This window comes from Cervus elaphus, chromosome 9 (assembly GCF_910594005.1).
Source record: "Cervus elaphus chromosome 9, mCerEla1.1, whole genome shotgun sequence".
Classification (NCBI taxonomy): Eukaryota; Metazoa; Chordata; class Mammalia; order Artiodactyla; family Cervidae; genus Cervus; species Cervus elaphus.
The window spans coordinates 39,362,498-39,388,049 of NC_057823.1; the positions used below are offsets into that span (position 1 = coordinate 39,362,498).

At 34.8% G+C, this 25,552-nt stretch overlaps 1 protein-coding gene across 3 annotated transcripts in view; it reads right to left on the bottom strand.

The window, feature by feature from the left end:
• COMMD10 (COMM domain containing 10) overlaps positions 1 to 25,552 on the bottom strand; it is a 178,940-nt gene that overhangs the window by 139,149 nt on the left and 14,239 nt on the right. For all 3 annotated transcript variants that reach the window (XM_043912321.1, XM_043912322.1, XM_043912323.1), the window contains exon 5: positions 10,457 to 10,567. In XM_043912321.1, the coding sequence (XP_043768256.1) occupies positions 10,457 to 10,567 (111 nt within the window). The remainder of the gene's footprint in view (positions 1 to 10,456; positions 10,568 to 25,552) is intronic.

Genomic DNA, 25,552 nt, shown 5'->3' on the forward strand with positions numbered 1-25,552 from the left:
AAAATCTCATTTAAACTAGGCCAGGAAAGTGTTTGCCAGTTCCTCTTCTGTCAAAATTATTAGGCCTGAATTCAACATTCAAAAATGCAAATTACTCATAAGAAAATAATCTAGTCATCTTTACTTTGTCTTCTTGAATCTAAAATTTACATACCATGCCAAAATCAGAATATTAGCTTTCAAAGAGCAATTCAGAAAGCCATCAAAGATGTAGTTAATATTTACCTAAGAGTAAAAAAAAAAAAGTTTACATTTTAACTGATTTCCAGGTATAGTATCATGGAAGAGAGGGTTCACTATGAACTACTCCAGTATTTTCCACCAGACTGGGTATATCATCAACCAAAGAAGTAACAGATCAAGTAGTAGCCACTAGTCACACATTAAGAACTCCTATGATATGGAATAAATCTTGTATTTAGACCACTTCAGTTTCCAAGTTGATGCAGGGGACAAAGTTCAGAGACCAGACAGCAGCCTTCACATTTATGTTCTCCATTTTAAAGAATAAGCTATACACCTGACCAAGTCAAGAGGTCTGAAGATTCAAACACAAAACTCCTGAGTGATCCTGGAACTAAGGCGTCTGAGGGTCCTCTGAACCACAAATGACTCTAACGAGGGTGCGGCACGGGTTCCAGTTCTATCATCGGTCAGTTTCTCACTAGCCACCATGCCACTCCCAACAGACACTATATCCTCACTTTCCAACTGACCTGATTTAGAATCTGTGGTCCATCACCAAAATCACTCCCTTGTATGCAAAGTCAATCCTTTGTCCCTTTCTCTCTTCATCTGATATACTTGGCAAAGATGAAACCCTGATTAAACCTAAATGTCTACCTACTTCACATCTGCACTAGAGCAACGAAAAATGGATGAAAGAAAATATATACCCTTTCAACAGTTCTCGTTTCAAATTCGTGGTCACAAAGCTCAAATGGGCAATGAGCACTGGTCAGTAACAGTGAAATAGTCTAAAATAACTAGGGTGTTCATTTTCCCAATATCCAAAATAACTACTTCATACTTTTTCCTCTGTTCTCAAAACTCGAAGACCTATCTGCTCCCCGAACAAATAACTACATTCAGAAAACAGAAGCAGTCAGTTACAGCTTTCTCTTCTACCACCAAAACGACCTACCTGGTCCATTCTGTGTTTTTTGCTGTTACAACAAATAGTATGTTCCTACTCTCATCACAGTCCAACGGTTTCATTTGTGCTCTGGCCCTCTTATCTTCTCCCTTTCTTAAGAAACTCATACCTTTCTCTGTCCAGCAGCATCAATTTTTTCCCCAATGGATGTGGCACTGGCATACAAACCTTCTCTAGTATCTTCAGCCACTGAATCCACATTCCTCTACATTGACTGACTATTCTATTTTGCTTTCACTTTCTTACCTCATTTTCTTTCCTCAATTTATTCCAGTCAGGATTCTTTTCCCTCTCAATTGTTACTGAGATTACAATTGTCCAGGTTATCAGCGAAGTCCATCTAATCAAATCCAACAGTCACACAGATGTCTGCTCTTCTCTTTCCCGACCTCTGAATAGTATTCAATACCGCCTTCCATCTTGAAACACCTCCTTCTCCTGCCCCACACAGTGATCACCAGTGACCCCCATGACGCTAAATTCATTTTTTTTTTTTAACTACCATGTGGTGACTTTAAGTTCAGGCTATTGTGGCAGGAGAACCTAAGTTCAAATCTTGCCTACATCACTTTTTAAAATCCAATCTGAAAGAGTCAGTGGTTCAGTCGTGTCCGACTCTTTGTGACCCTGTGGCCTGTAGCCTGCCATGCTCCTCTGTCCATGGAATTCTTCAGGGAAGGATACTGGAGTGGGTAGCCATTCCCTTCACCAGGCGATCTTCCCAACTCAGGGATCGAACCTGGTCTCCAATCTAGGGAAAGATATTTAACCACTGAGACTAGGTTCTCAATCTACAAACTAGGAAAAATATTAGTGCCTAATTCCCAGCTGTGAGGGTTAAATTAGTAACTTTAATTCTCTCTTTTACCTATTACACCATGTAAAGTAATTCGCCCTCCAGGAAATGCTCTCTCCCTTCAGTTGCTGGCTGCTCCTTTCCCAATCACTGTGAAAAGCTCCTCCAGCTCTATTTGCCTTTTAAATTTGGGAATTCATAAGGTTCTATACTCCTTCCCGAGGCGACTAAGCTCTTCCATCTCTTAACTGAAATTATAATCAAAACCTCAATGATTTCCAAGGCTCAATTTCTGGTGTATAACCCGCCCCCTACCTCACCAACTGCCATCCAAAAATCTCTAGCTGAATCTCTCAGCTATCTCACACTCAGCAAGCTCAAAAGCTAAGGCTCTCTCCTTTTTCAGCTGCTCTTCCTCCCCCTCAAACTCCCCTTTCTGGTGCAGTCTCCAACTCCTTGCTGTCAGTTTCCACAGTTTCAGTATTTCCTCTTTGTAACAATCACTAAACTTACATTTACAGGCTTAGAACATGTATTCCCTTTTAGACCATAAGCCCCACGATGGAAAGTAAAACCTGTCTATATCAAAAATACCTTGCCAAGTATCCCAAGCATGTGTGTGTATGCGTTCTGGCGCTCAGTCGTGTCCAACTCTTTGTGACACCATGGACTCTAAGACACCAGGCTCCTGTGTCCATGGGATTTCCCAGGCAAGAATACTGGAGCGGGTTGCCATTTCCTCCTCCAGGGATCTTTCCAACCCAGGAATCGAACCGATGTCTCCTGCTTTCTCCTGAATTGGCAGGCAGATTCTTTACCACTAGGCCTATCCCATGCATAATAAATGTGTTTAATAAGTGTTTCTTGAATTGAATTTGAGATATTTTAGACGTGTGCTTATTTAACTTACTGAACTTACCAGCATTTTATTTGTTTAGATGTCTAATTCATTGTTAACACTTTTATTTCAAAATACTTAAGCCACTCATTTACATTAGTATTATTTCTAATCCATAAAAATATTTTAAAGAAAATTTAAAGGTACTCAAATATACTATATTTGAGGAATTCTACAATTATCAATTGCCACTGGATTTCAAAAAATAAAGAAGTTCAGAAGCTAAGAAAGGCAAGTGAGGGTGATACTATTTGTCTCCCTACTTTGGAATTTCACAAAATTTTTGAAAAGAATTTCAGTAAAAAGATGATTTTTTAAAATTATGAAATGCATGAATGGGGTATTTTTTAAAAAAAGGATTTACTCCTACAAGACATTTTTAATCTAACTACCATCATACTCTTTGTATTAATACTTTGTTTTCACTCAAAGATATATAGTGTCTAAAACAATATTTTTGCTAGCTTAGAAAGTCTTATTATGGATAAACGTGCACTTTCCATGAGGCAGCCTAAAATACAGATAAAGGCTTACACATACACACTCTTCACCTACATCAAAGGGGTTCATTTTGTGATATCAAGGACTTTATACACATATGATGTGAACACTTCAATATACTTGAATACTAATGATCTTTCAGAAAGTCATATTAATCAGGAAACTTAAAAATAAACCAAAAAATAAAAAAATAAAAACCCACTAAATTGAGGAAAGACACTTTTGTATTGCTCTCATTTAGAAAACATGACAACTTAAAGGATACTATCATTGAGAAATTCATTACAATGAAAAAGGATAGAAAACAAAATTAAGAATCAGAAAACCACAGCCACAAAGTCTTAGAAATACTTAAATAAGTAAATATGACTCCAAAGAACTAGGCTTTTTTTTTCCAAAGTATATGTGCAATTGTCTACCAAATAGGGGCTGTTTTATTTTCTCTAAGCTAGCTGCTAGAATATTTTATAAGATTGCTTCCACATGTTCTTTAATAATGTAGAACACATATAACAAAAGCTTGTTTAATGTGTACACTATTAGAATAAAGAAATTATAAATGAGAGGGCTCTATAATATTATAAAAATACCTGGGTTTTCACTGTTTTCCTAAAATTACCCAAAGTATAATTATTAACTAGTTATCAAAGAACTTATTTTTGAGATAGTAATGTTATACCTTTCTCTAGAAGATTTTAAATCCCTCAAAGGCAAACTAAAATGTTCCTAGAATGATTATGAAAAGCCTATTATCTAACTATAGTCAGATCTTTTTTTTTGTTTACACCCTTCACCCAGTAATTATACTCCTGAAGAATAACCGTAAATTCCAAAGATGCTTTATTCATTCATTCATTCATTTGAATATGGAAAAGATCTGTTACAGAGTTAAGCGAAAAAAGCAGAATATAAAATCAAAGAAGACAAAAAATAAAATAAAAGAAGACTTTCAAAAGAAAGTTCTACTGAACAAACACTGAAATAAAAGATGTCTGCATAGTCATGGTAAATCTGAGTTTTTCTTTCTATATCTCTAAAATTTTCACAATAAACATTTATAACTTAGGTAATTAAAAAAGACCCAAAAAATCTTTTAAAGAGATAAGCAATATTCATCAATCATTTCATTTCAAAAGTAAAACCACTGACCAATCTCAAAATTTTTCTGAACCCTGAATAAAACCATCCCAAATGACACAAATAAAAGTTAGTATCTTGACACAGACCTGCTCATTAGACAAAGCTCATTTTATAAATTTCTGATCAGAATCAGTGAGTAAAAAACCCAAGACTTTACAGAGTAACTTTTCAGATCATAAGATAGTATACTGTATAAAAGGGAAAAAAATTCTGACTGATGAAAGAGATTATCTTCTCATACCACATCTAGTATTGAGGAGTAATAACAAAACTTCAATTCTTTCTCCCAAACCAAAAGCAAACATCACTATTTTTAAAAAAATCACTCATAACAAAGGTACAAGAAAGAGCAGCTGGAAGGTCATACAGCAAAACATAACAAGCCTATGGGTGAAAAGTGAAGTGGGTTCTAGAATTATACATGATTTTAACTGGCTTTTTTCCTATATTTTCCAAAATATCCATTATAAATATATGTATAGCTACTGTAACAGAGAAAAATGAACTTAAATTATCAAGAGAATATGTTGAAACATATTCACTATACAGATATTAGATTAATAAAAATACAGCATTTGTAAAATTTAGACCTGCTCATCAAAGCAGCTCAGAAAAATCTGAAGGTCCTCCAGAATCAGTCACTATGAACACTGTCCTTAAGGAAAGCAAAATACTTTAAAGTTCTAATACAAAGAGCTCACGATTTGAACCACATATGCTTTTCTCTTACTGAAAAATGTGTCATATACAGAGCTAAGGATGTGTTTTTAATGACATACCCTATTTCTTTGTTCATAACACATCAACATCAATGATGTCATACAGCCCTTACAATAAGGTCTGTCAATAACTACAGCCTCTACTGACTGGGATAACATCAAAACATACAACCTTACTTACTATATAAAGGAATATATTAGTGTCTTCCTTTGACTTAAGTATATGATTGTTCCAACTTAATCAAATAAGAAAATGCAAAGGAAATTTAGAATCCACATAACTATACTTTTATGAAGAACAACAATAATAAAACAATCATTGCACTTTAGAAAAGCTCTCAACACCCTGAAACATATACACATATTACAGGATAAGTGTTAAATTATTAAATAAGCAAAATGATACAGTATCCTAGCAATAAGTATAGCATAAGACTCAGAAATAAAACTGCCTGACTTCAAATCCCAACTTTGTTTATTGTGTGTTAGTCACTCCGTCATGTCCAACTCTTTGTGACCCCATGGACTAGAGCCCGCCAGGCTCCTCTGTCCGAGAAATTTTCCAGGCAAGGATACTGAAGTAGGTTGCCATTTCCTTCTCCAGGGGATCTTCCCAACCCAGGGATTGAACCCAGGTCTCCTGCATTGCAGGCGGATACTTTACTGACTGAGTTACTAAGTAGGGAAGCCTTGTTTATTAGTTAGGAATAATCTAGGAAAATAAATTAATTATACATGTTTCCATTTCTCCATCTATCTATAAAATACAGATAATAATAAGAATTTATACCTGGAAGACATGTTTTAAATATTAAAAGAGGTAAGCCCATCTCTGCATAGAGTAAGCACTAAAAAAAGGCTTTTCCCCCTTTTCTCAATCTAAATAGAATTTGTCATACATTTTGCAAATAAGAATGAAGACCTCTAATTTTTAAAATTAGTATTAAAAGTCCTAAGTTTACTGGAGATCATAATTAACCTTCTACAACATGAGCACAAACCAACTGAACAGTTAGATAAAGTCTAGAAAGCTTTCTTGTCAAGATTTTATCTCAGCTGTTTCAAAATAAAGAAGAAAAAAAGAATGAAACACAAGAATTCTTTCTTAAGAGATGTACAAAAAGAATTTAGAATTGCTGTATTAACAAAATATGATTGTTCTCAACAGCAAATTTAATGAGGAAAATGAAAGATTAACAGTAAAATTCAAATATTTTAGTGTTTTTAGGATATTCAAAGTTAAAGTGTTGATGCCATTCAAAATTACCAGATCTGTTACGTATAAATTGCTATTCTCTATAAACAAAGAAATTTCAACTGTCTATGACTAGTCTGGAATTAGTTATTCTCTAATCTAACACAGCCATTCAACTATCTTTGGGAATATTGTATTCTCTTCTCTCATAAAGAAATTAATACAAGTGACAGAAGGTAACCAAAAAATCAACAGTGTGGAAGGCGTTTTAATAAATTTCATTTTGGCAAATGATCACAAATAAATTAGCAAACATTGAAATCATAATGATTTCATTTATTTGTTCTGTACATATCTGATTAACAGGCACTAATTTTGTTGATGGAAACAAGAGAACTCTATTGTTATATACAGATTAGAAATGTAAACACTTAGCATTTCCCACAACTACTGACTTCACAAATTACTTTGAATGTTATTTCAAATAACATTTTGAGTGCCAGAGATTAGGTAAGCAAAGAGCTCTACTGCCCCCTAATGAAATAAACCAAAAAAAAACAAAAGCCAAAAAACTCAGAAAACTTGTTTTGAGCTATGTGTGGAATAGGAAAATAATCTTCCTTTGCTAAATCAGTAGACAAACACTATGAAAATTAACTGAAAACGACTAGAATATATATCAACGTACTATAAGAAAAGCTAACATCATCCAGTTTCCATGATAAAATTAGTAGCAAAACAGGAAAGCCTTGAGACAGAAATGTTCTAAGAGAAAGGAGGTCAGTACAACAATGTTATCTAAAGTGATAGCAATTAAACCTTCACTGCAGGCTACCCTTTTCATGTGTATGTTGGGAGGGAAGGAGAAGAGAGAGATTCTTAGAAACCACACTTTACACTGAATTACATTACAGTAAGTTTTCAGTTTAGCAGCTTAAAAGTAAATACTATCAAAATATTCTCTTACAATTTGCACTGACTCTAATCCTCTCAGAATTATTTTAATAATGTGTACTTTCAAAATAACTACACTATAAAGCATACATATGAAAGAATTTTACCTGTTTCCTGTTTTTAAAAAAATGACAATTTCTTAAGCACGACAACTTTGTCCTTCACGATACTCTGCATCATACACTAACCAGTGATAACTTTCAATCTTCCTTTTAATAAAAGTTCTCCCTTCCTTTAACCAATCTGGTTTTTAAAACACATTCCATACTCGTGTTCCTTTAACCTAATATTCTAACCTGTCTAGAATTTCCAAATTCTCGTTTCAGAAGAGACCAAATGTTTGGGGGAAGAGGAGTGTGTGTCCTTAATAACCAGAGTTATATAAAAATTAACATCAAGGAATCAGATATAACAAGAGTACAAAGAACAGAATGACAGATCATAGAAACACGGAGAAAAAGTAAAGCCTCCCAGCATCAGTTCATGAAGGGCACAGCGGTGTGGTGGTTCTCTGGCCCTTCAGGGATGGGGCACACATCCCGTGGAGAGGGCGTGTTTCCATCCAGGTTGATCATAACTGTACATCCCATTACGTGTCTACTGTTTACAAAGTATAAGGAATAGGGGCTAAACCCATAAAACTGCCACAGGAGAGACAGGCAATACAGACAAAGAGGTTCACTTAAATCTGCAAACAAAAAGAAAATATCTTGTATACCTGCGTGCTGCAGTTCTCTTCCCAAGTCCCTGTTAATGAAAATGGTTCTCTAGCCATACAAGTCATGCACGTGTGAGTGCTAAGTCACTTCAGTCGTGTTCGACTCTGTAACCTACGGACTGTAGCCCACCAGGCTCCATGGGATTCTCCAGGCAGGAATACTGGAGTGGGTTGCCATGCCCTCCTCCAGGGGATCTTCCTGACCCAGGGATCAAACCAGCATCTCTTAGGTCTCCTGCATTGGCAGGAGGCTTCTTTACAACCTAGCCTAAGGGTAATCAAATGTCCATTCAAAATCTCAAAACAGCAGCAAACAGAAAAATACAAATGTGCTCAATCAAGCCTCTGTCTCAAATGAGCTGGCTCTCACATAGGTATGGATTTCCTCAATAATATGAATTAAAAACATGACTCTTTTACTTGAAGCATTACTCATTCATGTCTACTGCCTAAAAATATAACGGACACAGACACATTTTGAAGACATAACAAAGAAGCCGGGAAGACTCAAGCAACCCAAAGTCAAGCATCCCAAAGTTCATCACTGCCAACGTGATGATGCTTAAAGGATATCCAGTAGAGGGGTCAAAAACAGTACCCTTCCAACCTGTAAATTTCACATAGCTACTCAGATTTCACACACAAGAGTCATGAGAAATAAAGTGAAGGTACACTGGAGAACATATACTTGTGTGTGAGAATGTATAGGTGTGTTTTCCCTTATGGAGCAGTCCAGTCCATACCAGTGAGCTCCAGATTATTACCCTAAACCTAAAGGAATGTTTTCCTTAGTTCACAGGGGGGAAAAAAAATAAAGGACTTTCCAGGCTATCCTTTACCTCCCTATGCCCACTAAGCATACATATGAAAAACACGATCAAGAAATAAGAGGGAGAAAGATTGAAAGAAAAGAGGAAAGGTTAATTTCCTTAAGAAATAAAGTTGGTAACAGTTTTGGTTTAAAACAAAGAGCTTTATTTATTCATTAGCCCCAAAAAATTTTTAGTGATGATGATGAAGATGGCAGCGGACAGCATTTATAGAGCATGATGTACTTCACAAACAATGAGTATTTGATCTTCCTTAGAGCCCTGTGAGGCAGATAATACTATTCCTATTTTACAGATGAAGAAACTGAAATTCATAAGGATTAAGTAACTTGCCCGAGGTTAAACAGCTACTAAATTGCAGAGCATATTTAATATACCAGTCAATTCAACACTTAATTGTTACGTTTATGTTATTTTCTGGTGAAAATGTGTGAAATGAAATGACTCTTTGGAAACATTGTAATAAATTAACAGATTTTATGTATGTATGTGCGTGTGTTGTGTGTTAAAATCCAACTCAAATGCCTCAAAATTCTGTAGACATGTACTAGAGATAGGCACTTATGCCAGTTCTTATGAAAGACTGAAACATACAATCCATAATAGTGGGTTGGCCAAAAAGTTCATTTGGGAAAATCCATACAAAGTTCTGGGCAACCCAATAAACAGTGAAAGTGCTAACAAATAAGTAATAATATACACACCTTTCAATGACCATTATTTCAATAAATAATATTTCTTTCATTATTCTCCAATTACATACAGTCATGATAATCTCTTCTTCTTCAGATCTTCCTCACTCATTCTCACCTCTATTTCACTTGTCTTATAATGAACATTTTCATTTATTTGAGGAAGAGATCACTCCCTTTTCTCGCTATTAAGGATACTCAATTATAGTAAAAAAATATGTAAAAAATAGCTCTGGTTGACATGTGAAATATACATTTCTTTAAATGTTATAATAATAAAAACTATTCCATAGCAACTCTTTAGCCTCTGATAACATGTTCAAGTTTTCTGAAATTAATACTAAGGAAGAAATCACCATGCAGTATCACCAAAATTCTATTTCGTAAGAGCTGAGATTTAAACATACCTACAAACATACTATACATACACAAACACAACTCAGGTCACCTTCATATTCCAGGCATTGGCTGGACAACAATATTCCCTCTGCCATATGTATGCAGGTTAAAACACAAAACACCCAGAAATGTTCACAAATACCTAAAACATTAAAATTGTAATTTTATTATGACTACCACCAATTTTTTCCCATTGCAGAATTCAAAAGAATATGTTATAACATGTTCTTGCAAGAATGCCACCTTGTAAGAGAATCTGGTTTCTCAAATAAAAAAAGTGAAGTGTAAATCTGACATCAAAACTTGTACAAATAAAGATCTGTCATGTTGTTAATCCTTGTCTAATTTTAATTAAATTATTTTTAAATTTTCAATCCAGAGAGCAAAGACCCTGCCGACAATAAAGTACAAGTCGGAGGAAACAAAATACATCATTTCAATGGGATACTCTTTCTCACCTTCGAATCTTCATTGCTCACTCCGAGCTGTAGCACAGCTTGAGGAGATTTTAGTTTTGCTTCGGCAGAGTGAGCCATCTGAAGGTTAAGCTGCCATCCAACCGTCTCGAGCTACAAAAGACAAGTGTAGATTGGAATCAGATGGTACAGAAGGAAGAAAACACTCAACTTTAAGCAAATCTCCAGTCAGCAGGAATGAACATGGGTAGCCTGGACTTTGTGGAAAGTCCGTTCCTGGGCTCCTTCAACCTGCACACTCTGAACATTCTCCCTTTGGGCTCATTAGACTGGCCTCATGCCATGCCTGTCGAATTCAAGCGTAAAACTGGCCTTTAAATACACTCTGTTCTAAAAATAAAAGTTCTGAGAGGAGGCAATGAACTACACTAAAGGAGTCAATGGTTTTTAAACAGTAAATTACTATTTTAAAACAGTGTATTTTAAAGCCAATGGTTTTTAAATAGTTATAAATTGTAACTAGTAAATAGCATATATATGTGATAACTACTCTAAATGACCTCCCACTATCTTTCAAAACTCTTTGCAATAAGTAGAACAAGGTAAAACTTTTTTTTTTTAATTTAGTGGAAAACTGAAGTGCCCAGATGGTAAGAGGTTCACACATTTAGACACAGTTAGTGAGACTGGAAGAGCGCCAGACAAAGAATTGATATCTACTTACTAGTGAGCAGGTGTTATCATGCTTTCCAAAGTATTCTAACCTACTATGGTTCCCAGTTATGACAGAAACTAATTAGAATACTTCCTTTGAATTTATTAATTAACACAACAGCAAGATTTAATCAGGAAGGCAAAGACAGCAGACGCTAAAGCAGTTCAAGTTTCAAAATATTAAGCAACATAAAGGCAGCTTTACTGAACATGACAGATTACTGATTTTTCCAACCTCAAAACTATATGTATGAAGTTGTAAATCTAATTTCCAGTAAATCCAAAGTTATCAATATTTAGGGAAGTTTTGTGACATGCAATTGTCATATACCTCTGACAACTCGACTCTAGTAACTGATTTACTGAAACTACCTCAGCTACACTGGTAAGAACGGCAGACTCAAAACAATTTTTACTTAACTGGAATACTAATTGCTAACTTGAAAGACTGTTCAACAGCTAGAATCACAGCAATGACTCAAAGCCAAATTGGAAAGAGAGCAATGAAAGTATTATCTATTCGAGAGAGGATGTGATGAGAAAATAAAGATACAGTTCTGTTCTTCCTGGCACTGAACCTTTAAGAGGTTATGGCTAAAAAGAGCGAAGATGTTGCAGAGACATAATCCATAATACCACAAATAAAAAAATCAATTTAATGGTACACATGAAGCAAGGATCCGTAATGTACTGATTTTTAATACTAATTATAGTAAAACAGTCTCTAACACCAGCTCACTACTATTTTTCAACAGTCCACGGAGTCCACAAAGACTCAGATACGACCTAGCAGACTGAACAACAATTATTTTCAACAGTTACAGCAATAGATCCTCCAACATAACAGGAAAACACATGTCACAACTACTCTCATATATCCAAGCATTTTGATACACAGTCTTAATTGAAAAACACCCTCTAGGTATTCATATAAACCTACAAGACACTGTTTTGATCTAACTAATCCTATACTTATCCTTTAAGCACTTAAGATAAACGACAAAGATAAATATTAAGTGAATAAATTAAAATATGGTCCCACTACGGTCAGGCCTTTGCACAAATGAATGTATACTTAGTCACTGCATAGAGGTGGAATGGGGCAATTAAGATCACTGAACTTAAAGCTTATGCTTTAGTTCATACTTAAGCCACTACTCACTACCTAGGTGGCCCTAATAATTAAGTCACAATCTTTCAAGATCTCAGTTTCCTCATAGGAAGTGGAAATAAATCTATCTGAATTATCTGCTTTTTCCCTGAGTTATTGGCAATATTAAATAAGAAAATGCATATTCAAACTGTTTTGGAAACTCCAAAGCATTATAAACATAAGGCATTTTGATTACCTAATTTTTCCTATCCTATTTTTAATAGTATCTTTTAAACAGAGTAGGCACTCTATATGCTGAATTGAATTGAAGCAAATAAAAAATACTAGCAAAGGTAATTTTAAAAACATCATAACTGAAAACATTGTTGACTGACTTTCTTATATTTTAGAGCCTTTTCTATTGTTTTGTGATTTAAAAACATTCATCCCATGCCCACAAGAAACAGTAACTTAAAAAGTTTAAAAAAAAAAAATGTAGTTGTTGTTCAGCTGCTAAGCCTCTCATATGTAGGCATATGCACATACACACACCCATACATAAAATTTCATGTTAAAAGAGCAGTATCCAGAAACCGCAAATGAAGAGGGAATAAAGGAGAGCCACAATTATATTTTTTTTAATATTTTACAGTTACACAGAGCAATAAGAAAAACAAATCTAAGAAAATCTTCCGAGTGAAACTAGGAAACAATACCAGCACTACTCTTATTATCCCCATTTTACAGATAAAATATGTAAAAGTAAACAACTGGTGAAGAGAAGAGTATACGGAGGCTCCTTATGCTTGTTACTATTGCCACTTTTCTCTAAATTGGAAATTATATCAAAATCAAAAGTTACAAAAATAAACTGTAGTAAAAATCATCAATGGATACTAAATTTAAGTGGAGAAGGTCTGATATGAAATGAATAGTCACAAAGCTTCTTGCCCACAATTGCTTTTTAGGTACAAAAGAAAAAATAATTATGCAGTAGAAAAAAAAGCAAAACACCTTAACCAAGAGATCAAAATTAACATCACCAAGCAGTGGCAAACAGACAAGATGTGCCTCCAGGTACGATATCCTGCAAGTACCATTCACAAAAATTTTTAGCGAAATTATAACTAAATTTGATCCTGAAGAAACTAACAGAAAATATAAAAATAGACATAATAGGAATGTACACTTGAAAAACATCAATGTCCTAAAAGACAAAGGCAAGTTGAAGAAAGATGGAATTCCTTAAACTGGTTAGAACATATATTATTTTCTGAGTCTGTAATAGACACTGGTGATATAAATATGAATAAAACAAAAGCCTTTTACCAAGGTGAAGATGTTATAATATACTCTAATTATTCCTCTGAGACTCCTAAGAAACAAATATGAAAGTCATCAACATTTTAATTACATAGGAAACAAAATCTAGATTGAATTTTTACTTAAGTTAGCTAAACTACATTGCTTCTATTTAAAATAAAATTCTGTATTGTGTATATCAAACATTTGTACATTAAAATAGCAGGAATCATTTAAATATAATTAGATATCTCACATCCAAATTTAAATCTGAGGGTCTTTATACCTTAATCAACATTCTGCATTTAAATGTCACCAACATAACATAAAACACAAGGAGAATGAGCCACTAATATTTTTAATGTTTTCTAACCCATGCCAAAACTGTTTAAATGATAGTTCTTAGGCATCTCACTTACATTACTTATTATCTGACAATGTCACTAAGATGTCAGTTCAAAACAGATACAAAGACTTCATTCTCCCTCTAACATCCAGGTAACAACTCCAAGCTTAACTTCTCGTAATTGCTTTGTAAATCACAATTCCAAGCACATGCAAAATCGGTCAAAATTACAATAATATTAACTCTCTTAAAATGAAAATGAAAACGTAATGTTAATCACCACACTTTAACTCCTGGCTCCCTATAACAGTAGCTTCTGCTTGGATCATATCACATAGTAAGAAATACTTCTTTATGTTGCAAATTGATATAAATATACAAAAGTGTCACCAGACAATTTTTCACCCAGAGCAATGATACATAAATTCTGTTAAGTTTCACTCTTAAAATACTAATTCAAAAACCCTCCAAATTGATTTCATTACCCACTAAACCTCTAACAGCTCAGGCTATCTACAGTAGGAAAAATACTGCTCAGAAATACTGAATGAGTTTTAGGAATTATGTGTGTGTGTGTACTCATGAAACAATTACTGTTTACTATAATCAATCATGAAAACACATAAAAACAGAACTCTAACTGCTAAAAGAGAAAGCACTATCTATATTCTGTTGCTATAATCCACCATTTATTTTATAACTGGCAAAGACTACAAGCAGAAATTCCATATATAATATATATACGGCTTATTACAGAAACTATACATTATTATTTACTCTTATGAAATGTAAAACCTGGAAGTTGACTAAACATTTAATACAAGAAGAACATGAACTTATTTTTAAAGCTTAGCTAAATACTTATTCCCCAATTTCCTGACCACTTCTCTTAACCTCAGTGATTTCTTCCTATACAATCTACTGACTAGTTACAGGAAATTCCCCACTTAAAAAAAATTCTAGTTGGTTTATTCTGTGTTTTCTAAAATTATACACATAGAATGAAGCATGAAATAAGAACTTTTTCTAAATCTTTCATACAGGGGAGAAGGGCATTTTTCAGTTCAATGTAATCTGCTTAATAAGGTTAGCTTTTAGACACATTTCTCATTATAAACCTGTATCACCAAGAAAGCAATACCTGCTGGGAAAATCAATTTATGAATGTATAAGAGGTCATACTTATGATTCCTCAATAATGGCATGTGTATATGAATGTGTATATAATTAAATCTTTAAAATAATAGATTAACTTTACATTTGTCTAAAATAGAGAAGTTTCTAGTATTTCCATTACAATCAATAAGAGATTTATTTTCTTCAGCAATATATGTACCTACAGAGTCTGCCAAAGGACAGAAGATGACAGGATCAATTTAGAAGTACATTTTATTGGAAACATTCTATTAATATAAACCAGTGAACAATAGGGGCACTGATGTTTATACCTCAAATTTTACCTTTTTCCTTCAAAAGAAAATGTTGTAGAAGAAACCCGAAGGGTATTTATAATCCACTCAAATAAGTCCATTAATCAAATCAGGAAATTTTTAAACAACCTGTCATTAGGAAGCCCTCCAAGAGATGCCAAGTTTTACTCCACATCTTTAAGCTGACAATGCCCAATTTACAAAGTCAGATTAAAAAAAAAAAAAAAATCTATTTGTTTGGAACTTGGAACAAATTTGCAAATACAATGAAATTGTTAAGTGGGGATTAAATTACCAAGTAATTTAACAGAAGGAATAGAAGTGCTTCCCTCCTTTTGTCCTAACCAAAGGAATATCTAAAATTCAAAAAATAATGAAGAAAATTCTAACCCCTAATGGTTAAAAATAAATAATACCTTGGCATTAAGAAAAATCAATTTCCAGCATTTTATATATGTGGTTTTCTTAACTATTATTTACATCGGATATCAGCCTTAACTCAACAAGCATATAGTTTGACAAAAAGCCTGTCACTTTCAGAAGATTCCCATCTTTATGTGAATTCTTTAAGTTGTAAGTTGATGAAACCTATGTTTCTTTTCAGTAGAATCATACTTTTATCCTGGTTTTCTATCTATTTTTAAATAATAATGGCAAAATTATATCATTTTGATCTGTGCAAATTAAAAAAGAAACCTTAACCATTACCTAAGACAGGAAAACTACAGGAACAGTTTCAAGAGGAACGATCCAAAGAGCGATCCAGTAAATAAAAAACATTTATTTTTTAAATGTTAAGTTTGAGATGCCTATTCTACATCCAATGAAATTATCAAATAGGCTAGAGAAAAAAATGTTTTATTAGAAAATAGTTTTTAAACTCAGAAGCCTGAATGTGATTGCCAGGCAAGAACAAAAGAATAACAGAAGAGGACCGGCGGCTGAGTCCTGGCACAGCAAAAGATTTACAGGTTGTGGAAATGAGAAGACAGTAATGAGTATGACTGGCCAAAAGATGCAGCCAGAAAGGAGAAAAATCAGAAGAGCGTGAACCTGACCTTTATACCATCATAGATGCTGGGGACATAAAAGTCATCAAACTGAAATCTCTGTTCCAAGCCACATGATGAAGACAAACATATGCAAAAACAACTTTGCCATAACATATACATAAGAAATCTTAGGTAATCTGCAAAGAAAGCTACTAAAACTAATGGCTGATTTTAAGAAAGTTATGACAAATGACTAATATAAAACATCAGTAGTTTTCAACATACTAGAAACAAACAACTAGAAATTATCAAAAATGCAATTCTATCTATAGTAGCAACCAAAATCAGGGAAATACACAGTGCCTTAGTCTGTTCAGGCCACTAAAACAAAATACCACAGACAGTATGGCTTAATAATAACAAACATTTATTTCCCACAGTTGTGGAGACTGGAAGTCTAAAATAAGGGTGCCAGCAAGGATGGGTGAGGGCCCCTCTTCCAGACTGCAGACTTCTTGTATCCTCACGAGACAGAAGGAGGCAAGGGAGTTCTCTCTTTATAAGGGCACTAATCTCACTGATTAGGTCCCTTCCGTATTAACTAATTAATTCCCAAAAGCCCCACCTCCTAATACTATCATTTTGGGGGTGAGGTTTCAATATATGAAATTTGAAGAGACACATTCAGTCTATAGCATAACTTTAAAAAATTTTGTGAAAATTCTGGTCATTGGAAGACTACAAACATTGCTTGAATAAATTAAAGAAGATATCAATAAATGGACAGATATACCATGTTCATGAATTAATGATTCAATATTGCTAAGATGTCAGTTCTTTCAAATGTGATCTACAGATTTAGGGCAATCCAATTAAATTCCAGCAGGAATTTTTTTTTTTTTAATAGGAACTGACAAGTTGATTCTAAATTTTAAATGGAAATGTAAATGACCTAAAAGAGTCAAACCAATTTTTTTCAAAGAGTTGGAGGAATCATATTACCTAACTTGAAGAATATAAAGCTACAGCAATAAAGACAAAGGCCAAGGACAGACTTAAAGACTCACAAAATGGCTTATAATGAAAGCACCAAGGTAAATGATGCTGGAACAACTAGATATCGGCAAGGAAACAAAGCAAAAAACAACCTCTACCTAACAGATGGGCTTCCTGGTGGCTCAGATGGAAAATAATCTGCCTGCAATGTGGGAGACCCAGGCTCGATCCCTGGGTTGGGAAGATCTCCTGGAGAAGGGAATGGCAACCCAATCCAGTATTCTTGCCTAGAGAATTCCATGGACAAAGGAGCCTGGTGGGCTATAGTCCACGGGGTCGCAAAAGTCGGACATGACTGAGCAACTAACACCTAACAAGCACCACACACAAAAATGAACTCAGAAAAAAAAAAAAAAAAAAAAACAGAAAAAGAGACACAGAAATACAGAACAGACTTTTGAACTTTGTGGGAGAATGTGAGGGTGGGATATTTCAAAAGAACAGCATGTATACTATCTATGGTGAAACAGATCACCAGCCCAGGTGGGATGCATGAGACAAGTGCTCCGGCCTGGTGCACTGGGAAGACCCAGAGGAATCGGGTGGAGAGGGAGGTGGGAGGGGGGATCGGGATTGGGAATACATGTAAATCCATGGCTGATTCATATCAATGCATGACAAAACCCACTGAAAAAAAAAAAATAAAAAAATTAAAAAAAGCAAAAAAAAAAAAAAAAAATGAACTCAGAATGGATCACAGACCCAAATGCAAGTGCTAAAACCATCAAACTTCTAGAGGAAAACACGAAAAGAAAACTTTTGTGATCTTAGGATGGGCAAAGATTTCAGAGAGAGCCATAGAAGGATGAACCATAAGAGAAAAAAACTATAAACTGGACTTCATCAAAACTAAAAATCCTGTTCTTCAAAAGTTACCATTAAGAAAAAGCCAAGCCACAGACTAATAAAATATTCACAATACATATACCTGACAAAGAACTTGTATTCAAACTATAAAAAGAATCCTTACCACAATAAGACAAAAAAACTCTACAAAAACAGGAAAAGATTGGAATACATAATTCACAAAAGAAAACAAACCAATAAACACAATAAACACATTATAAGATATTCAATCTCCTTATCCCATTAAAATGCTAAAATTTTAAAGAACGGCAATACCAAGTGTTGGCCAGGATGTGAAAAAATTGCTGGCTGGAATGTAAAATAGCATAACCTCTTTGGAAAACTCATTAGCAGTTTCCTCACAGCTAAATACACACTGACCCTACAACTCAGTCAATCCATCCCTAAGAAATTACTCAGGCAAAGTGAAAATATATGCCCATAAAAAGATATGTATTGAGAATATTAACAGATTTATTCACAATAACCCCAAACTGAAAACAGTACAAATACCATCAACAGGTGAATGGATAACAAATTGTGATATATTCATATGATAGAATACCACACTGCAATAAAAAATACCAACCCACAATTTAAAAAAAAAAAGAACAAACTATTAACACATTCAACAACAAGAATGAACCTCAAAATCATACTCAGTGGAAAAAGCCAGAGAGAAGTACATGTATATGATTCCACGGATTAAAAATCCAACAAAACATCATCAAGCAAATCAGTGGTTTCCTGGGGCCAGGGTTAGAGGAAGAAAGAACTGTCAAGGAGCACGAAGTAACTTTTGAGAATGATGAAAAAGCTCTGCCTTTTGATTATGACAATGATATCATAGATATACCTCTATCAAGATTCACTGAACAGTACAATTAAAAGGATATAGATTATACTATTTAAATTATAATTCATTACTGCAAGGAGATCAAACCAGTCAATCCTAAAGGAAATCAGTCCTGAATATTCACTGGAAGGACTGACGCTGAAGCTGAAGCTCCAATACTTGGGCTACCTGATGGGAAGAAATGACTCACTGGAAAAGACCCTGATGCCGGGAAAGATTGAAGGTGGGAGGAGAAGGGGACAACAGAAGACAAGATGGCTGGATGGCATCACTGACTCAATGGACATGAGTCTGAGCAAACTCCAGGAGATAGAGAAGGACAGGGAAGCCTGGCGTCCATGGGGTCACAAAAAGTCAGACACGACTGAACAACTGAACAATGACATGCAACATTATTTCTTAATAGACAGATAAAATATATGAAAAGCTGTAACAGAGGACTATATAGGTGCATTCAGAGAACATCTTCAACCTCCTTGCCATCCTTTAGTCATTGGCAAGAAGGGGAGGCAATAAGCTTCAAAAAATCCACACTACTCCTTGCCTCCCAGAGAAAGAATTCTACACTGTAACATCTGTAAGCATACAAAGACAAGGTCAGGATCTCAGAGATGACTACTGTGCAGTTCAGCATTGACATCATAAGAGGTGTAAATGCTTCATTACAAATATCACAACGTAGGGATACTCTCTAACCTACATCCTCAAGTTTAGATGCTACCGAAGTCAACATAGCATCACTGCCAGGGTGGTATGAAACTTCAAACTATATTCCTTGACTCACAGACTTGGCCAAAATACCTAACTGGTCATCATATCCAAGTTACTGAAGTCAACATAGCATCACTGCTAGGGTGGTATGAAACTTAAAACTATATTCCTTGACTCACAGACTTGGCCAAAATACCTAACTGGTCATCATATCCAAGTTACTGAAGTCAACATAGCATCACTGCTAGGGTGGTATGAAACTTAAAACTATATTCCTTGACTCACAAACTTGGCCAAAATACCTAATTGGTCATCATATCCAAGTTATAAGGTGATGAGGGAAAACATCAATGAATCATCGTTCAGCCTGTTTTCCACCTCTGCATACCATGAATATATGAACACAACAGTACAAGATTGAGGACACTGAAATGTCATTCAACTAATGCTCTCACTATTGGCACACTCTGAAAAAGTACATCAATTCTATTTAGCAAGTGCACATCTTTGAATACTATGACATAAGAGTAATTTTGCTAATAGCCCAGTTCTTTGGCATTAGTAAAATCTTTATTTAATTTGTTAATGGCTCTGGTTTTAGTCAATTATTTATAAAGCATAGAACACATTTCTGTTTCAAATTAGACTGATTAAGGGCCTCTTAGATCTAAAGTTCTTTAAACTGATTGCTGCAGCAACAGCTAATGACATCACTTTTTTTCCCCTGGAGAATTTTCATTCCAAGCTAAAGCAATTCTTATTATATATACATTCCCACTTTTAAAGAGAAAAAATGTAAATGACTGAATATAGTTTCCAGTGAAACTCAAGAATCATGAAATAAATGAACCACAAAAAGTTTCAAGTACAACCAAAATGAAAACACAAAAGAGCACTAGGAAATACAAAATATAATCCATACCCTTCTCTCTTCACTGTTCTTTCCTCCACCTATAAACACTGATATCCCTCTTTAAAAGAAAACCTTATACACAGAACTTCAAAATAGCACAATTTTTAAAAGCAGGGATACTGTCCATTTATTCAGTCAACAACCAATTTTTGAGAACCAAGTCCCAAGGGTCACTTAAAGTAGTGAAAATACAGTAGTGAACAAAACAAACAAAAATTCCTGTCCTTCTGGAGTTTATAGTTTAGTAGTAGAGACTGACAATAAAAAAAAATAATAAGTAAGTACAATACACAGTGGGTCAGATAAGAATAATAAGTATGATAGAAAAAAAATGAAGTAAGAAATTACCATAAAGATAGAAGCACTTTTCACTATGATGATTACTAGGAGGCTCACTGATAAATGTGACACTTGAGCACAGGGCTGAAAAAAAATAAGGAAGCCTACCTCATGAACACCCAAGAGCTTCTGAGGTAAAAAGAATAAAATTATACAAAGTGAGCCAGGTGGAGGTCAACAAGAGAGCAGACGAAGAGGGGTTTACTGATCACATAGGGTCTTAAAAGCAACTGTAAGAACTTTGACTTCTATCATAAGCAACATGGAAAGACTGGTGGATGTGGAACAGAGAAGGGACAGAATAAGACTTACAATTTAAAAGAAGCACTTCTGGAGTTCCTGATCTGATAATGGCAGGAAATAGTTTATATGACATAAACTTCCCTTGCAAATAAAAAGTACAACCTCTAAACAAGCTAGTTTAAAAACAGACTTGAAGGCACTAGAGAATGACTAAAAAGTAAGCAGAAGTTAAAGGGAAGGGATCCACACATGACAGATTCACATTTCTTTGCCTTTTTGTATTTTTATGACTTTTCCCAATCCATGCAGCATGGGGTGGCTGAAACTCAAATAGAAAGCCTTAAATTTGGCTAAAGAGTCAATCACCCCATTCCTAGACATTTACTCAAGGGAAATGAAAACATATGTCCACAAAAAGACTTGTACACGAATGTTAAGTGTTAGTCACTCACCTGTGTCTGACTCTTTGTGACCCCATGACTGCAGCCCACCAGGCTCCTCTGTCCATGGGATTTTTTCAGGCAAGAATACTGGAGTGGGTTGCCACTTCCTACTCCAGGGGATCTTCCTGACCCAGGGATCGAACCACATCTCCTGCATCTCCTGCAGTGGCAGGTGGATTCTGGATGCAGGTTCAATTCCTGGTCTGGGAATTAAGATAACACATGTCACAGAGAACTAAGCCAGTGCACCACAGCTGCGGAGCCCGTGTGCTGCAACTAAGATCCAATGCAGCCAATAAATACATAGAGCTTGAAAAAAGCACTCAGATATGCACTCATAGTTATATATTTAGATTTAGCTCTATGAAGTATGCTTTTTCTGTTCTCTTTATAGTAAAACACTTTATCCATTCTTATAATTCCAAAAAGAAATGAAACAAGAATACTAAAGAAAATAATAAAACTAAAAGAATGCATCAAATTTTTAAAATGTCAAATTGAAATTTCTGATTTCTTATATTACATTTAAAAAACAGATATTTAACAGTTAATAAAGCAAACAATTAGCTGCTATACTTAACAGTGAAGTAAATCTTACTACAATGGCTTAAAGAGAATTTTTTTAAACACTATTTAGGAACATTATTATCTTAAGAACATTATCCATCCATTTTTAAATGCAGGTTTCTCAAGAACATGAGAGAAGACATGATGAATTTTCACTATATAATGAGATGAGTAAATATTATAAATAAATTTGTCATATAATTGGTAAAGTTAAGAACACTATTAACAGGAGGAGAAAATCACATTACACACATTTTGAATATTCAAAACAAATACAACTGTCAAATATATCTTTAAAAACTCCCTAAAAATATGCCTTATATATATTTCTCATTATCAAATCTATTACTGAGGAACAGGGTGAACTCTAATACAAAAATATTTTTTTAAAAATCATAAAACAACACAATTATTTTCCTTAAGGTCTCAGAAAAAAAAGAGATGTGTGCCAAAAATATTTGATATATAGGTTACAGTTTGTATACTAAGAATATACATGAACTCTCACCAGAATTTTAGGACTAAAAGTAAACACAGTATTCAAGTTCTGTCTGAAAGAGTATTCATAACTAATAAATTTGTTACCACACAGGCATTGTAACAAAAATCAAACAGAAAACCCTGTTAGAAGGACACTGCTAACATAATCAACACTGGTGAAAGAGGGAAGAATACAAATTCCAATAAGCTGTGTTAACATCTCAGTCTCTGAAGAGGTTAAGATAAAGTGCACTAAAAAAAAAAAAGAGATGGGATAAAATTTAAAAATCCTTTCAGTCGTATCCTACAAAAAGCTACCAGATTAATTTTCAATCTGCTTCTCACTTATTAGATCTAAGTAACAGAAGATGAAAGGAGGTATTTTTAAAAATTGAATTAAAAATAAGCTCTTTTTGATTTTTTAGCTTGTTATTTAATTGACTCTGACTCTCTCTGCATTGATAATTACTTACACAGATGTTCCACGGCACACACGGCACAGACAGTTCATGAGAACCTCTAAATCACTGTAAAACAACAGTCAGTCTCTGTAAATACATTTGCCCACTAGTAACTACTGCCATATATTTTTGTTATAACTTAAATGACATGATTTATTTTCACCCATGGCTATTTTAGTCACCATACCCTAAATAGCCATCAGGGCAAAAAAAAAAAAGATAACATTATAGCTGCAAGAGATGCCATGACATAAGAAGAACAAGGCTTAATTAAGAGAGGGACCAATCTGATCACCATCTCAGCTTCGCCATGGACCACTTGGGTTAACACAGTTAAGGCACACTTTCAAGTTTTATTTCTTTTTCAAAAATACAAAACACACACCTACTATGTAAACCACTGTGCATAATGCCTGACAGAAAAATTCTGCTGCTAACATCTAGGTGGGAGACTAGCACGGTGGTTTAGAAATGTTAACTACTTTGTTAACATTAAATCCCAACTCTACCACTTATTTAGCAGCATGACCATGGATCAGTTATTTAATCTAAGTTCCAGTTTAATTTTAAATATGAACTAAAACTATTAATGAGTTTTACAAGCTATTACTACAAAGCGCTGAGTAGAATATTTGGCCCACAATAAACACAAGAGATGTTTGCTATTATTATACAATCTTAATTAAGCACTGAAGGCATTAAAATAATGCATTGATATTAGCTATCCTCTCATATACTCTGTATTGGCAAAAGGTAATTTTCTACATTCTCGGGAACCAATGTACAATTAATCACACTCTTCCAACTATTTTTTTTTGCATATTTTGTATGACAACTGATCAAACCACTTCTTAAGACAGAAGTTAATGCAATGCAACATAACATGGGGAAGAAATATTATTCTTTAAAAGAGTAACCAACTATCATCCAGAAGGTATTAGACAATGACTTACTATTGGAAGTGTCAAAAAGAGTCCTAGGATGAGCTCAGGGAGGACAGAAACCTCCCGTGAAGAGGGGCAAAAGCTCACTTGATCTTGATTTTCAGTATGAATAAAGACCCTGAAAGCAGAGCTTCACATCCTTCTGACCTTTGGGGTTTTAAGCAGGAAGTGTCAGAAAAGCTAACACAGGGATAACTGGCTTGTGGTCGCTAAGCATTCACAGCAACGTCGCTTTCTGATCCTTCTTTGTCTGCTCTTCCTATCACTGAGAGGCAGGATTCACCAAGTGTTGGATTGTTCACTCACTAATATGGAACGTGAGTTGGGCTTAGACTGCTATGAGATAGGTAAATTTTACTCTACTAATGATGTGCTGTTGCCATGGTAACCCTGCTCTGTAGGAGAGGAGCCACAGGTTCGGACATTTGGCGTATGCGCTTGGCTGAAGAGCCAATAGGGGGAAGCCACCATCTGTAGGATTCTGATCACTTCTAGGTCAGAATCTGACCCCACGTCAATTGATATGGCTGCACCCTGGGAGCCTCAGTCACCCTAAGCAAGCCGGTCTCCACACCCAGCATCCCTCGGGGCACACCGTGCCACACCACACGTTGGGACTGGGGTCTGGTGTGGACGGCCCTTTGCCGTGGGACACACGGCATGGCCAGAAAGGTGGCCACCCCCTGGCCCATCACACACCACGCATTCATGGCAACTTAGTGCTAAACCATCTGTAGCTGACCTGCTTCTAGGTCAGGGTTTCATGCCTAGGACAGCAGCTCCCTCACTGTGATCTATTTAAAGTCAGCCCTTGACACAAGGTTTTGTAAAAAATAAAAACAAAAAATAAACAAAAAAGAAGTGAAAAAAAAAAAAACACTTTTAACTATACAAGTATACTGTACTTATATAATACAAGAAAGAAAAACAGAAGAAAATTAAATAAATATAAAACAGGAAAATATTCAAAGGCAAGTGGAGATTTTTTTTTTTTAATGAAGATGTTTAAAAATAATTTCAGGAACAAAGAATGGAAAACAAAATCTGGATAAACCTTTAAAATAGGATAGGAGAAAGCAGAAATTTAAATGATGAAAAATGAAGCAGTGATATGGAGCTTCACATCCTTCTTGAGAGCTCTTGAATGTGTAAGTCAAAAAAATTAAAGGAAAGGAATGAAAATAACACAGGGGCATTTTGTAAAAACCCACAGTTAGTGCCTTACTTATGGTGAGGAATGCCTTCTCTCTAAAACCACAAACAGAGCACAACAAAGTACAAAGTTACCAATCCTATTCAACACCATGCCAGAAGTCCTAGTCAGGGCAGTAAGGGAAGAAAAACAAAAGCTGGACAAACAGGAAAGGAAGAAATAAAACTCTCTCTTCATGGACAATCTGAC